Raw genomic sequence first — 16784 nt, 5'->3', positions numbered from 1 at the left:
AGAGTGGCTTCGGTATCGGTAGTCGGGATGTGGGCCAAAGAGCCTGCGACCTCGGGTACAGTAGACACCGCCAATGAAGTGTCGTCGGTAGTCAGGGGCTGCGTAGGCGTCTCACTGAGAACCGGACCACCTGTAGTCGGCTTTGGCGTGGTGTCGGTAGAAGCCGCGGACCTCGTATGTCGGTCCTTATCTTTGCATCTTTTACTCAAAACTGGAGTCGGAGTATCCGACGACATAATGTAATTAAATTTTTTGCCAAAATAGTGTTGGACGAACTCTGCCCGACGCTTAATGGTGCGTCTGTTGAATGTAGCACAAAAACGACAGGCCGAGACGTCGTGGTCTGGGCCTAAACAAGGAATGTAGAGGGAATGAAAATCCTTATGCGGTATTTGCTTCCCACATGAAATACAATTATTAACTTTGTCTGACATCGGTCTGAGGCAAGAAAAGTTAACGGGGTACTTAGCTTTCAAGAAGACTTCGGTTGTAAAATATTCGTAATCTCAGGAGCTGGCCGACCGGCACTTGCGAACAGCTTCTGCTTCGGGCACCGCGCGGCAAGAAAGACTGGAGAAAATGGCGTCGGCTGGTTCTTTTATACCCCTGTCGCACTGACGTCAGGGAAGAAGCGACGACAACCGACGCCAGACCTAGACTTTGGAATTCGGCCGACCGGGGACCTGCCTGACTACAGGAAAACCCATCTGCTATGACTGCAGCTGTATGCACGATGAACATCACCCATGTCCACAAGCATTCAGATGACACCATGAAGATCAAGGCAACCACTAAGCTCAAAAGGTGCAACAGAATCCATGCTTGATCCTCGTATTGTACTCTTATGATCAACATGACCTCTTAGCAAGCACAAGAATGACTGATACTGGGGACTGTCGTGTTCCTCTCCTATGAAGGCAATTGTCTGAGGAGTCCAAGCAAACGTGGGCCTACATATAATAAAGTATAGTTGTGCAAAATCTTACCATAACCTTAGATGTCCTTCTCTTCTATATGCTGCTGTATTCATTACATGAGGGAGTCTGCCTCTGGTTGACTCGTATGTCTGGCTATTTTGCAAAAGTTAGCTGCTACTGCAAAGCTAAGTGCGTTGGCCCGCTGCATTTAGCGTACAATGACCATAAGCAGACGTCGGGTATAAAGCAGATGTCAGCACGCACCTACCTCGGAACTGAATGCCGCCAGAAACCAGCGACTATGTTGAGTACTATGGAGTGGGTACTCAGGAGTCAGGCAAACGTCAGGAGGAAGTCAGGGTGGGAAACTATACAACAGCATATAAAAGAGAAGGACATCAAGGTTATGGTAAGATTTTACACAACTATATCACATCCTTCTATTCATATGCTGCTGTATTCATTACATGAGGGAGTGCGCAAAAGCTCATGCTATTAAGGATTGGGTGGAGGAACAGAGACTTTTCCCACAAAGCCATTAAGAATAGCCCTGGCAAATCCTGCTCTGGACCTGGAAATATCCAACTTATAGCGTTTGGTGAAAGTGTGGATAGATGACCAAGTAGCTGCCTCTAAAATGGCAGCTGTATCCAAACCCTTAAAGATGGCACTAGAGGAGGATGCAGCCCTAGTGGAGTGTGCCTTCACTGGGAAGGGAAGCCTTTTGACATGGGTTGGGTAGCAAGAGGAAATAGTTTTAGAGATCCAGGAGGAAATGGTTTGTTTGGAAACAGGGTGTCCCAGGGCTCTTGGGTGGTAGGAAACAAAAAGCCCATCAGATTTATGGATGGATTTGGTCTTGTCCAAATAGTATCCGAGTTGTCTATGCACATCCAAGGAGTGAAGAATCCCTTCAGTAGAGGTTTGAAGTGAAGGGAAGAAAGTACGAAGATTGATGCCCTGACTCAGGGAGAGCTCATTAACTACTTAAGGCATGAAGGATGGGTTAGTGCATAAGTAAACTCTGTCCTTGTGGAAAAATGTGAAAGAGGGGAAGCCCTGAGGGCTTGCAGTTCGGGGACCCGACTGGCTGAAGTAATGGCCACCAAGAGGATAGTTTTCCATGTGCAATGTTGGAGACAGCAGTCCTTGGCAGTCTCAAAGGGCGGAAAGGTCAGCTTTTCCAATACAAAATTAAGATCCCAAGGGGGGAATGGGCTTCTTGGGAGATTTAATGTGTAGTACCCACTTTAACAATAGCTTAACTTTCACTCTGGAAGCTGGAGGGGGGATGAGAGGTAGGCATGCTGAGATGGCAGATAGAGAAGCTTTAATGAGAGAGTATGACGAGCCAGAGTTCATCAATTGACAAGGGTAAGACAGAACCACTGGAGGTTCTACAGTCAGTGGTTGGATATTTTGTTTTAGACACCACTACTCAGACAAGCTCCTCGTGGTCCTGCAGAGTGGTCCTAGCTACAGAGAACTCAGAAAAGTGACTACTTTCTGGATTTAAGTACCTTTGCTGTTTTTTTACTTGAAATATCTTCTCTAGCTTACCCTAAACAAGCTTAAACTGTTTTTTTTAGCTGTTTGCTGCATTATTTAATATCTGCACTTAAAGTTACATTTTAGTCGAAATTGATCGAAAGTTTGTTTGTTTGTTTAATTTAACTGTTGAGGCTGCCCACTAAAGTGTGCTAGCCTGTGTAACTGATTTAATACTGTTTCTGCATTTTCTGTGTGTTTTCTATCTAAAAACAAAAAAAAAAAATAATCCTTGTTTTCCCGCCTCTCCTCGACTAGTTTAGACCAGTTTACAGGCTTTGCTGTATTCTGGGCTGTGGTGTAGTTCCTGTGTTGTCCATTACCTTACTTGGATAGAAGGAAGTTTCTTTGCTCACCAGTGGGAGTGGGGAGCCTTGAGCAGCCTACCTGTCCCTGTAGGAAGTGACCTCAGCACAAGAGCTGTAGTAATTGGTTGTTTTGGACCATTTATAGCTCTTCTGAAGTTCCCTGTTTAAAATCCGCGTTTGCACAGCTTTGCGCGGTTGTTGCAGCGCCAGTTAAACTTCTTCTGGCTCCGCCAAGTCTGCTCTTCAAATTTTCCCTTAAGGAAGCTCTACTCTTAGTATAACCAGACTACTCGCTATAGTATAAGCCTAGCACTTGTTCTCAAACTTCTCTACTAAGTAAGCACTCTCATACTGAGTAAGCACTACATCCACCTACCACCCCTGTGAATATCCACTTCCCTTAAAGGCACAGCACTCCCATCATACCGGGAGACTTCAACTACCCTAACATAGATTGGGTACATTATTCTAGCCCTAACACCCTAGCCCAAAGGTTCCTGGAATTCATAAATTCAAATGCACTGGAACAACTAGTCACCTCTCCCACTAGGGGAGATAACATACTAGATCTGATCATCACAAACATGGGGACAAAATGCTCCACACCCGGGGTATACCCCTCACTAGTGAGATCTGACCACAAACTAACCACCCTGGATATACATATCCACCTCCACCCCCAGCACAAAAGACCACAGTGAAAAACTTCTCAAAAGCAGACTTCACTCTTCTTAAGACTGAGATGGTATCCTTTAAGCACACTGGGCCAGTGGACACCACATCCCACAATGCTGAATCCTTCACAAATGCTTTCTACGGACATCTCCAAGAATGCATGGATCATGCAATCCCAAATAAATCCAAGTCCCTCTCCACCAAAGGCAAGCGTCCTGTCTGGTGGACCTCAGCCATTAACAAATTGTATAACAAAAGAAGGAAGCTACTGCACGACAGAGCAAAATCCCACAAAGGGAAGAAATCTCTGATCAACACTAGCAGAAAACTACGTTCTCTCATAAAAACATCCAAGGCCAACTTTGAGAGAAAAATCACTAAGGACACTAAAGATAACCACAAAGCCTTCTTCAGCTATGTTAGAAACCTGGGCGGAAACCCTCAGATATGCTCAGAGTTGGTTCACAACAACAAAAAATACACTGAACCCACAGATATTGCCAACATTCTGGCTGACAGGTTCAGTGCAAATTTCTCCCCTCCCTCACCCCCAAAAGAAGAAATACTTATCCCAGCTGAATGTAATTTCCCTGTCATCTCAGATGTCCAGGTGAGAGCCACCCTCAGCAAAGCTAAAAACACAGCATCAATGGGACCAGACGGTATCCCGGGTTGCGTGCTACGTGAACTCCAAGAGGAGCTAAACCCGCACATAAAAATGCTATTTAACCTTAGCCTTACTACAGGATATGTACCTGAACACTGGCGTACAGCAACAGTGGTCCCACTCCACAAAGGGGGTACCTCTACAGACCCTGAGAACTACCGCCCCATAAGCTTAATCAGCCTGGTCTGCAAAGCTATGGAAAGAATCATTATGGAACTCAGAGACATTGGGGACCTACAGACACTTGATCCCACCCAGTTCGGCTTTGTAAAGGGCAGATCCTGCCTTTTGAACCTGGTTGACTTTTTCGAAACAGTCACTAGAGCCATTGATGAGGGAAAAGCAGTCCATACAGCCTACCTGGACTTGGCTAAGGCCTTCGACACAATACCCCACTCAGGCATCATAGATAAGCTCAACAGCTTAAATGTAAACCCTTATGTCACAAGATGGGTTGCAAACTGGCTAAAGGACAGAACCCATAAAGTTAAAATCGCTGGAGCAATATCAGACTCAAAGCCAATCACAAGTGGTGTCCCACAGGGATCTGTCCTGGGACCCCTCTTGTTCGGCATTTATTTCTCAGATGTTAAAGCAAACATGGGAGGGTTGTGGCTGACAAAGTTCGCAGATGACTGCAAACTAGGCGCCATAGTCGATACACCAGCGGACACATACATCCTAGTAAAAGGCCTCACAGAAACGGACAACTGGTGCCGGAGTCATGGCCTTAAACTAAATGCCAAAAAATGTATAGTCATCCCCTTTGGGAAAAACAAAGTACCCACAAATTATCACATAGACAGCAACCCACTGAGTACGGAAAAAGTAATCAGAGACCTAGGGACCCAAGTCGACAGCGACCTCTCATTTGACACCCACGTTGCCAAAGTGGTTAGAAAGACATTCTACCTTGCACACCTTATCATGAAGGGATTCACATCCAGATCCAAGGATGCCATTGTACCCCTATACTCCTCCCTCATCAGACCCATGATTGAGTACAATGCCCCATTTGGTATGTACCTCACCCGGCATTTGCAACAGCTGGAGAGACCACAAAAGTACCTCACCAAGAGGATCAAGGGTCTCCAACATATGTCTTTTTCTGCCAGACTAAAGAAACTCCAGCTCTATTCAGTAGCATACCGCCTGCTCAGAGGTGATCTGTGCCTGACGTACAAGGCCATGTCCAATCAGGAACTGATGGACATGCTCCACCTCAAAAAAATCCAAATCCATCCGAACCACGAGAGCTAAAGTCTTAAACCTCGGCACAAGTATGAATAGGACATGCTGGAGGGATAGATTCATAACCCAGAGGCTTCCCATGCTCTGGAACAGAATCCCAGTTCATGTTAGGCAGAGCCCCTCACTAACTCTCTTCAAGAGAAATCTTGATGAGTGGATGGGAAATCGTACGTTTACACAATTTTACTGGAGAAAACCACTTGATAAAACTAACAGTAGCAAAGCTTTCAGGCAAAAAGACCCTTCTTCAGTGCATTACAGGTTTCAAATATATTCAGATTGATATTTGAAACCTGTAATGCACTAAAGAAGGGTCTTTTTGCCTGAAAGCTTTGCTACTGTTCGTTGTTTTATCAAGTGGTTTTCTCCAGTAAAGTTGTGTTTTACTATCGTTGTTCTTCTGGTTTTATTCATAGATCGTAAGTTTACCCCAGGGGTCACACATCTGTGTCACTACTAGACAGGGGCACAGTAAACTAATTCTATTATATAAGGGGACCTTCACTGTGTCACTACTAGACAGAGGCACAGTATTCTAAATCTATTCTGTGCATTTTTGTACCATTTCATGGGGTGGCGAAAGCCACATCACTATGGCTAGGCTTACAAATGCCCCAGGGCAGATAGCCTAGTACTAAACTATGAAACTATGAAACAGAAAACCTTTTCTACTTTGATAGATAGGATTTGCTGGTAGTGGGTTTCTGGCCTCCTGCAGAACTTGAAGCACATCCTCTGTGTAAAGGTGTCTGAAGGGAATCAATGCCTTATCACCCACAGTGCAGGGTTCAGGGTGGATATTTATGGGTGTATGAGAGTTCCCTTCTCCTATGTGAGCAGGTCCATCATTGGGGGGGGGGTAACTTGTGGTGACTGCCATTGGCTAGATGATGTAATAGGAGGAACCAATGCTGCCTTGGCCAAAAGGGGGTCACCAAACAAGATTTGAGGTTGTTCTCAGATTCTTCAGCAGAACTTTTTGTAAGAGAGGGAAGGGGGAATGCATAAGTGAACATCCCCTTCCAAGAGAAGGAAATAGCATGCACCCTCCATGCCCTGGGAGAGGGTATCCTGGTGCAGAAGGTTTGGAGCGGTTTGCTCATGGGGGAGGCAAGAATGTCTACTTCAGGTATACCCCATTGATGGACCAGTTCAAGGAACACATACCTGTTTAGCATCTATTTGTGGGATTGAGTCATGGACCTGCTTAGAGCATCTTCCATCACATTTTCTGCAGAAGGTATGTAGCTGGCTAGAAGGCTTACATGTCTCTGCTGGGGGAATTCCCACACCTGTAGGGCCAATATGCATAGGAGGTAGGACTATGCCCCCCCCCTCCTGTTTGTTGATGTACCACAGCACAGTGGTACTGTCTGTGTACCATCTCAGCACACCTGATAGAATTCGATCCTTGAAGATTTGGAAGGTCAAAATCAAGACTCATTTCCTTGACACTGATGTGTAACCTCTGTTGGGCCAGTGTCCAAATGTCTTTCACTCTCCATTCTAAGGGTGCACCCCGCCCTGTGCCTGAAGCACCTGTGTACAGATCCTGATTGGGGGGGGGGGGGGACCTGGATTGGCAGAGATTTGTGCAATCCACCAATTTAGTTCTCTGGAAAGGCAGGGAAGTAGGGGTACCAAAAACTCCAGAGGGTGCAGGTGTTTCCATATTGTCCTTAAGTACCATTGGAATTTCCTCATGTGTAGTCTTGCGAAGGGTACCATGGGAATGGTGGAGGCCATGAATCCCAAGAGCCTGAGAAACTCCCTGGCCGACAGTGCTTGGAGAGGGAGAATCTCCTGGAAATGAGATATAAGGGACAGAATTTTGTCTGGAGGGAGACAGGCCATCATTTGTACTGTTAAAATCCTGCATCCTAAGAACACATGATCCTGAGAGGGTGTCAGGGAGGATTTGTGAAGGTTTATGGTAAATCACAGGTGCCTCAGGAGGGTGATGTTGTAGTCTAAATGTTGTCAGGCCAACTGTGGGGATGATGCCTGGATGAGGATATCTTCCAGTGTAGGGGAAGAGTTGGATCCCCTGCATTCTGGGAAAGGCAATGACCGGGGCTAGACACTTTGTGAACACTCTTGGGGCCGTAGAGACACCAAACGGAAAAGCACACAAATGAAAATTTGCAGAACCCGCTGAGAAATGAAGGAATTTCTTGAAAAGAGGATGGACTGGAATATGCAAGTAGGCATCCTTTATATTCACGGACACTATGAAGGCCAGAGAGAGGATCAGGGGAAGGAGAGTAGGAAAGGATAGTATCCGAAAGGAAGGGACTTGAGGAATGGGTTAAAATGGGACAAATCCAAGACAGGTCTCCACAGACATTCTTTCCTGGGGACCAGGAACATCCTGGAGTAGAATCCTTCCCTTCTTGATTGTGGAGGCAACCTCTTGAATTGTGCCTTGGGAGAGAAGGGTCTGCAGAACTGGGGGAAAGGAAGCCATTTGGTCTCAAGGGGGTTGAGGAATGCCTCTGAAGATAGGCCTGGTTTCCCACACCATGAAGTAACCTAGGTTTATAACTGAGAGGACCCAAGAGTCCTGGGTAACCAGTTTCAGGGAAGGACTGGGACAGGTGGATGGAGAGGGGGGTATCTGGGCTTAGCCTGAAAAGATTGTTTTTGAACTGGAGCAGAGGGAGAAGACCGGGGGGGGGGGGGGGTCTGCTTCTTTGAGTCTTTTTTTTCTCTTTGGAAGGCCTTCTCACAAAGGTAGTTTTAGTTGGATAGTTCCACTGGAAGCGGGGAACTGGGAAGACAAATATGTGCCCAAGGTCTTGGAGCTCCTTGCCCTTTAACTGAAGGGTCTTAAAGAATTCAGCTGCCACTGAACCAAACAAAGCCTTGTTATCCAAGGGAGTGTCCATGAGTTTTGACTTAATGTCATCAGGCAAAGGCTGAAGCCTATACCAGGAATATCTTCTGACGACAGAACCTGAGGCTGCAGCCCTTGAAGTTTCCACTGCGTCATAACTACTTAATGGAGTGTCTAGTTACTTGACTGCAGGAATTTAACAAATTAGAGACAAACTTTGATAGGGGAATCTAGCAGATCACCCAACTGCTTAACAGCATCAGTACGAAGGGCCAAGGAATATTTGGCCATATGGGTTTGCTAGTTGATGGCACTCACAGCTAAAGCGGCAGATGCATATACTTTTTTGCCCAGTCTTTCCATTATTCTGTTTTTCTTACCTGAAGGAAGGAGGGAAGCAGAGGGGAGAAGTTTGGAAGTTTTATCGGTAGCCACAGAAATCATGGAATGGTCTGCAGAAGGGGCCTTGAAGAGAAATTTTGCATCTTCAGAGACTTTATAAAATCTGTTTGGGTGCTTAGGTGCAGGGGGTTGTGAATCTGGGGCTGTAGAGGTAACCAGGAAGGCATCCAAAAAGGCAGGATGCACAGGAGGAACTGCAGATGGATTAAGAGACTCCATTTTTAAGAGGTCATAACACCTCTACAGTCTCAGTAACCTGGCTGCAGTCCCACTTAAAGTCCTTCATCTGCACTATTGTTTCCCTAAAGGTAATGTCTTCCCCTGGGGAGCCCGTTCCATTTGACTCCTCCTCTGGAGAAGCATACCCCAAAAAGGGAGGCAAGTTTGGGATGTGCAAGTTAGGGATTCATCCCTTGAAGAATTTTCTTCTTCAGAGGAAGTAACAGGTACTAATTTGCCCTTAGGAGTAGAGACTGAAGGGGGCCTGGACAGGGGCAGAAGCCTGATGTAATGCAAGGAAGGCATTAAGTAGGCCCCGGATTAAAGGCCTGCCAGTCAGGGGCCTGATCAGATGGTACGGACGGTTGAGAAGCAATAATATGCTTTGATTTTTGCTTCTTCTTTCCGGGGAGGTCCAACAAAGATATATCTTTAATGAGATGCATGGAAGGAGGGCTGGATGCTGAGCGGCACTCCACAATATCAGAAACAACATCTTTGCGGACGACTATTTGGGAAATCCCATGTGAGCCCTTGGAAATGAGCTTTGCCCCCCCCCCCCCCAGCACCAGAGTCAGACGCCTGCGACTCCCTCTGGGACGTGCTAGCGGTTTCTTTGATGGTTTCCTCCCAGGTATCAGTCATTGGAATGTCCGTGGACTCTGACTCAGAGCCTTCACTGGCCTCAGGAGGTATGGTCAGAATAGAGGGCGCAGCAGTAAGATCAGGCAGAGATTTCCTGGCCTTTTTTGCAGGCGACTCATCCGGGGTTCAGAACGTTGGGTCCATGTCTTCGGCTAAGCATGTCAAGGGTTGAGTCTCTACATACAGTTTTAATGTGGCCAGACTGCTCCTAAAGGTTTTGGGAACAAAAGCCTGACAGACTTCACAAGTGGTGTGGTTATGGTCTTGGCCTAGACAGGATAGCCAGAGCTTGTGCGAGTCTATGTGGAATCTGCCTTCAACACAGACACTTGCCCTTTCTACCGGACATTAACACACAGCACTGTAGCAAAATGGTAACCAAAAACACCTATGGGGTACTTATCTGAATATGGACAACACAAACTCACTTCTCTAAGCGAGCGATAATCGAAGTTGGCAGTCACACAGGTGGTAGAAAAGTTCTGAGGTAGGTGTGTGCTGACATCCACTTTATACCAGACATCAGTTTATGGTCAACATACGCTGAATGCAGCAGGCCAACGCATGTATCTTCACAGTAGCAGCTAACTTTTGTAAAATGGCCGGATGTACGAGTCAACCAGAGGCAGACTCCCTCATGTAAGGAATACAGCAGCATATGAATAGAAGGACATCATCCTGATACTTTATCCAAAGGAGCAAGCACTGAAGGTACACTTTCAGGTAGTCCCTAGAAGAGACCTTAACAGAAGCCAGTCATCCAAGCAGGGGAACACAGACATCTTTCCCCCTACAAAGCTTCAGATATAATGGCCCACCTCTTGGTGAAGACTCTGGGTGTGCACAAAAATTCAAATAGCTCCACTTCTACTGAATTTGATGCCCACTTGTAGCCAACCAGAAGAATCTCTTGAGCAGAACCCACAAAACTGTGCCAAACAATTGCAATCAAAATGGCCATTATCAACCAGGAAGGTGCCCTAAAAAGGCAAGATCTAAACCCCTGCAGGGTACTGTGTGAACTGGAAGTACACGACGGACAAATTGACATGCACAATAACATGCACAAATGCTGTAGCTAGAGCCAAATTGCTGGCTGACAGAGTCAGAGAAAACTTCACCCCACATCAGTAAATCAGGACATCCCCAGTACTTGCCCCCCCTTCCCCCTATCTCTAGGGAGCAGGTCATCACTGCCCTGTCAAAGGCAAAAAAACAGCATACATAGGACCAGATAACATCCCAGGCTGCATCCTACATGAACTCAGGCAGGAACTTGCAGCACCACTAGGCGCCCTATTCAACCAAAATATGAGTACCGGCTTCGTCCCAGCCGAGTGGATGACAGCCATAGTCATCCCTTTGCACAAAGGTAGAGCATCCGCTGATCTGGGAAATTAAAGACCCATCAGCCTAGTTTGATCTCCAAGGCTATGGAACAGATCATCATGGACCTCATTAACATGGGCATTGGCAACCTCCAAACACTCGATCCCACACAGTTTGGCTTCATCAAGTGGAGGTCATGTCTGTTAAATTTGGTCGACTTCTTTGAGACAAATCACCAAAGCCATGGATGAGGGGAAGATGGTGCACACCTCCTACCTTGACCTGGCCAAAGCCTTCGACACTATTCCCCACTCAGGCATAACTGTTAAACTCTCAAATAGGCATCAACCTGTATGTTACCAGATGGGTAGCAAACTGGCTCACTGATAGAACCCACCTAGTCAAAATAGGGGAAGCCACCTCAAGTAGTAAACTCTTAAGTGGTGTACCCCAGGTATCAGTCTTAGAAAAGTATATCCCAAATAACAGGACCCAAGTGCAGTCCAAAACTAGTGGGCTATGGCTGACCAAGTTTAAAGATGATTGCAAGCCAGGTGCTGTCATCAATTCCCCTAGTGATGTGGACATTCTCCAAGAGGGTCTCATCCAAACAAATGACTAATGCTAGAAACATGGCCTCAAGCTGATACCACAAAAAATGCATCATCCCCTTTGGGGAGAGTGACATCCCCACAAATTATTACATTAATAACATCCTAATCATGCAATCAGTCAAGACAGATTTGGGCATCCGGGTTGATAGCAACCTGACTTTTGACCACCATGCTGCTTCTGTTGTATGGAAAGCTTTCTACATGGCCCACCTTATAAGTAGGGGCATCTCATCCAGGGACAAGAAGGTCATAATATCCTTGTATTATTCTCTTATAAGGCCCATTAATGAGTACAACCCCCCCCCCCTTTTTGAATGTACCTCGCAAAGCACATGCAGCTGCTGAAGAGACCACAGAGGTTTCCTCACCAAAAGAATCCAGGGCCTCAAACATCTATCCTTCACGGACAAGCTAAAAGCCCTGTCCCTGTACTCAGTTTCATACAGACTCCTCAGAGGTGACCTCTGTCTGGCATACAAAGCAATCTCAGACCCCGCCTTTATGGGACTGCTGCATATCTGGCAAGTCAAGCTCCACTCGAGTAACCCGCACACGCAACCTCAACCCAGTCTGTGACATCAACAGGACTTTTTGGTGGGACATTTGTGCCCCCGAGACTCCCCCCATCTGTGGAATAGACTCCCTCTCCAAGTCAAGCAGAGTACCTCATTACCCCTTTTTAAGCACAACCTGGATAACTGGATGGGAAACAGAAAATACACCCCTGGGATTCCACCTGTGTCCCTGCTGGACTGGGGCATTGGGTGCTGACTTGGCTAAACATGGGCTAAACTCAGCTAGGCTGATAAAGGCCTCAGGGCCAATAGCCTAGTAACTTCCTATGATTATATGAAGTCTCAAACATCCAGAATGGACAGTCATCAATACCTTCTGAGCAAGGAAAAGATGGGGGAAAAACTCTCTCCCTTTCCACTATAACTGGGATAGAACCTATACAGTCTCTTTCAGCAGCAAAGGCAAGGAAGGACTAATGAGCTCTAGGATATATGTCCAACAGCGAGCATACTTAGAACTACTGGCCCTTACCAAAGTTTTTTCAAAGGCAAGGTAAACTCTGGTGACCCCCCCTCCCACAAAAAAAGGACACTGCAAACTATATCAAAGTCTACTCCTTAGCCAGGACTCTGGTTCTTACAAAAAAAAAAAATTAAAAAAAGTAATATCTATGCCTTTGGTGATGGACCCTAGCATGGAGAAACAAAGCAGGATGTCCAGCTGTCTGGACCTGGAGGGAGGCTCTGGGAAAGGAGTAGAGTTCCTAAGTGTCTCCAACCTGTGGACAGATTACTCAAAAAACTGCTCCTTGGTATCCTACAGGTAAAACCCATGGCTCTAACAGAGGTGTGGGTACTGCTCATCATTTTGAGTCACATTCTCCAAGATGGGAGCTGGAAGTGCAATTTGGATGGTCCCATCATCTCCCAAAAGGCTGAGGAGTCACTCTGTTTGGCTCAAGTTCTTGTTAGCAAAAGACAACACAGGTAACAACTTACCTACCTGTAGAAGGCTAAACCAAGGCCCACTTTTTTTTTTTTTTTTTTTTTTAAGTCAGGACTGTAATGTGGACCTTCCCCTCCAGCCAGTTTCCACCTCAGGAGCTCATGAAGGCCAAAAGTCTGTCTCACCCACAGTGACAACTGACAGTGATAATGTGCTGACACTTACAGCAATGGTTTAAGTCAAGCTCTTCGCCTACACAACAAAGGCAATGTCGGTTTGTATCTTGGAGAATAACATCATGATCACACACACATTCAAGGTTTACAATGCATCAAATGCAGTAAACTTCGGTGATGACTGTAGCAGCAAAACCTGAAATGTACAAGTGTCAAAAAAAAAAAAAAAAAACTGGCAAATATGGTAGACAGACATTAAAGAACTGACAAGTAACATCACAGCATCCATATGGATGGGCACGCATACCTTCCTGAATGCAGGAACTTTGACATTTGGCCTAGTTGTGACAGGTGGAAATGAGGATCTCAAACATGGATCAATTAAAGTGCGTCATAAAATGTCAAATCATCTGATCTGCCTATGAATTTAATCCACAAAATACTAGACCATAAAATATAACCTAAAGTACAACACACTGCATTCATAGATAAATTGCTGTGCTTTAGTAAATTACCTGTTGTTTGCCTTAATTTTTTCAAGCTGTTCATTTTGTCGTGAATACCACTCATCTAGTTCCTTCTTAGCCTTTTCCTTCCATTCAACTTCTTGCTTTTTTGAGTTTGCATCTAGACGTTAAAAAAACAAACAAACAAAATAAATGAACTCTGTGGCTGTGCTCCACTGGTCAACTAAACAAGCAAGATGTACCATGTAAAAATCTTTACCGGTTATCTTGCATTAAACTTAAATTACTCAGGCTAAATAATTTGATAAAATTAATTGACAGTGAGTGTATGTATACTGCTTGTGCTGATTTTAGTATCAAATTACCGAGTCTTTTTACTATAGTTTACTAGTTCTTGCTGGTGGCAGGAGGTTTCTACGATGGTTTTGTATTAAAATTTACATACTCGGTAGCAAGTCCACCTACACATTATTCTAAATAGATCTTTGAGCAGTTAGTTACCCCTGCCTCCAGAGTCATTCCTGTTGGTACAATGGATCAGCACTTCCCCACAACTTCTCTAGCCAGCTTGAATGAGATGGACATCATGACACAGTGTAAGAGATGAACATACATAACATCCTCGAGTCAAGAATCTCACACCTGGTAAACTCAGACACCAAAATAGTCAACAATATACCCACACCTCTCCAAAGCCATCACAATATACACGATCTTTAGAACTTCAGCATATGATGGATTAACTTGCCTAAACCTCAAAGACCTCCAAAACACAACACAAGCACAATAAGACAATACCCTAATCAGACATTGTTGACAAACTCAGGTAGTTGTGTACAAACCCGTATGTCACCCAGTGGATAGCCAACTAGCTCACAGACAGGTCCCAGGAAGTTGGAACTTGAGAGTCCACCTCTACAAAGAGGCTGGTCACAAGTTGAGTTCCTCAGGGATCGGTCCTTGGATCACTCCTTTTTGGCATTTACTTCCCTGAAGTCAATGCCAATGTCAACTGTCTCTGGCTGAGTAAAGTTGCAGATGATTGCAAATTATGAGCAGTCACTGAATCCCAGACTGACAAATGTTCTCCAGGAAGGGACAGAAACAACTAGTGTCAGAGGCATGGATTAAAACTAAATGCCAAAACATGCACAATAGTATCCTTGAGGAAGTCATCCATTCCTGGTAACTATCATATTGACAACACACCCCTTAGAGTTGATCCAGTAATCAGGGACTTCGGGGGACAGACCGTAATCTAGCCTTTAACCATCATGTGTCTAAAGTTGTGAGGAAATCATTCTATGTTGCGCAACTTATACAAAGGTATGGCATGTCCAAGAAAGTTATTGTTCCACTGTATTCGACATTCATCAGAAAGAACAGTTGTGTAAAATCTTACCACAACCATAGATGTCCTTCTCTTCCATGTTGCAGTATTCATACTGTGGGATTTCCAGCCCTCAAGCAACCAGACGTCAGCTCCTATACAAAAGCTTGGGTCTATATCATTTCATTGAAAACTCATTTCATTGAAGCTTAATTCATTGACACATATTCACTGAAAGCTCACTTCACTGAAAACCATTTCACTGAAACTCATTTTGTTGAAAGGTATATATGGCCTTTTCCCCACTGTTGTGCGATCCTGGAGTTAGTATATAAAGTAACGGGGGTGTGGGGGCCATAGCCCCCCACATATTGTAAATATTTTAAAGCATATAGATGGATACTTACAAATGTAATGAAAACATTCTTCCAGAAGACAACATATAACCAGTATGGGGAGGGTTGTGCCCTCCACACCCCCCTTACTTTATACACTAAATCCAGGATCACACAACAGTGGGGAATAGGCCATATATACCTTTCAACGAAATGAGTTTCAGTGAAATGGGTTTTCAGTGAAGTGATCTTTCAGTGAAATGGGTTTTCAGTGAAGTGAGCTTTCAGTGAATTGGGTTTTCAGTGAAGTGAGCTTTCAGTGAACGTTTCAATGAATTAAGCTTCAATGAAATGAGTTTTCAATGAAATGATATAGACCCCAAAAGCTTAAGCCTGGCTGCCATAGGTGCGTGGGACTTCACATGTAGGGCCATAAACTTTGGAGAATAAATGTGACATTGGCACGCACAGACCTCAGAACTTGAAGGCCAGAGAAGAGACTGTAAAGGCCAGGGAAAAGCAAGTGTCCTTGCAGGGCTGCAATGAGTGGCCTTCAGAGAGGGTATACCCTAAAGATAGAGGCTATCAGGGGGATGGAGGGTGGGAAGGAATACTGCAATGTGGAAGAGAAGGACATCTATGACTATGTTAAGATTTTACACAACTACTCTATGCCCTTCTATTCCCATGTTGCAGTATTCATACTGTGGGAGAGTACCACAGCTAGGAGGAATGTTGGGAGATGGCGGATGTAGAGGATTCTAGGAATTCTTGCAAGATTGTCCTGGCAAATCCTGCCCTAGAGACCTGGTCCATCTTGTAGTGCTTGGTTAAAGTATAGACTGTGGACCAGGTGGCTGCCTCCATGATGGAAGCTGTGTCCAGTCATTTCATGAAGGCCTTAGCGGTAGCCATGCCTCTGGTAGAATGCGCTCGCACTCCTTGAGGCAATGGTTTGCGATGATGGGAGTAGCAGAAATGGATGGATTTTCTGATCCAGGAGGAAATAGTTTGTTTGGAGACTGCCTTACCCAAGGCCCTGGGATGGAAAGAAATGAACAGTTGGTCAGATTTTCTGAAAGACTTGGTTTTGTCCAAGTAGAATCTCAGTTGCCTATGTACATCTAGGGAATACAGAATCCTCTCTGCGGAGTTAGTAGGAGAGGGGAAAAAGGTGGGTAGGTGAATGGACTGGTTTAAGGAAAGCTCATTAACTACTTTGGGCAGAAAGGAGGGGTTAAAAGTGCGTACAAAAATCCTGTCATTGTGGAAGGTGGTATAAGGAGGGCAAGCCATCAGGGCCTGTAATTCAGACACTCTTCTAGCAAAGGCAATGGATACTAAAAGGATGGTTTTCCATGTGCACATTTGAAGAGATGCTGTGCTGGTTGGCTCAAAAGGGGGGGGGGGGGTAATCTTTTCTAGCACGAAGTTGGGATCCCAGGGAGAAGGAATGTTGTCTAAAAGGGATCAAAAGTTGATCACCCACAGAGTTTGTTGTAGTAAAGACAGTTGTGGGTGCAGGATGGATCCCTGTTGCTGAGTTAGTAGGTCCACCTGGTGGGGTAACTTGCAGTGATTGCCCTTGGCTAGTGAAAACAGAA

General features: G+C 45.3%; 1 protein-coding gene across 2 annotated transcripts in view; it reads right to left on the bottom strand.

The window, feature by feature from the left end:
• Positions 1-16784, bottom strand: part of LOC122795882 (clathrin light chain A-like) — a 279023-nt gene that overhangs the window by 165133 nt on the left and 97106 nt on the right. For both annotated transcript variants that reach the window (XM_044064304.1, XM_044064306.1), the window contains exon 4: positions 13564-13675. In XM_044064304.1, the coding sequence (XP_043920239.1) occupies positions 13564-13675 (112 nt within the window). The remainder of the gene's footprint in view (positions 1-13563; positions 13676-16784) is intronic.

Source organism: Protopterus annectens, chromosome 2.part2 (genome assembly GCF_019279795.1).
Source record: "Protopterus annectens isolate FY-2018-M chromosome 2.part2, PAN1.0, whole genome shotgun sequence".
NCBI classification, from domain to species: Eukaryota; Metazoa; Chordata; order Ceratodontiformes; family Protopteridae; genus Protopterus; species Protopterus annectens.
This window is presented reverse-complemented; position numbering and strand designations above follow the sequence as displayed.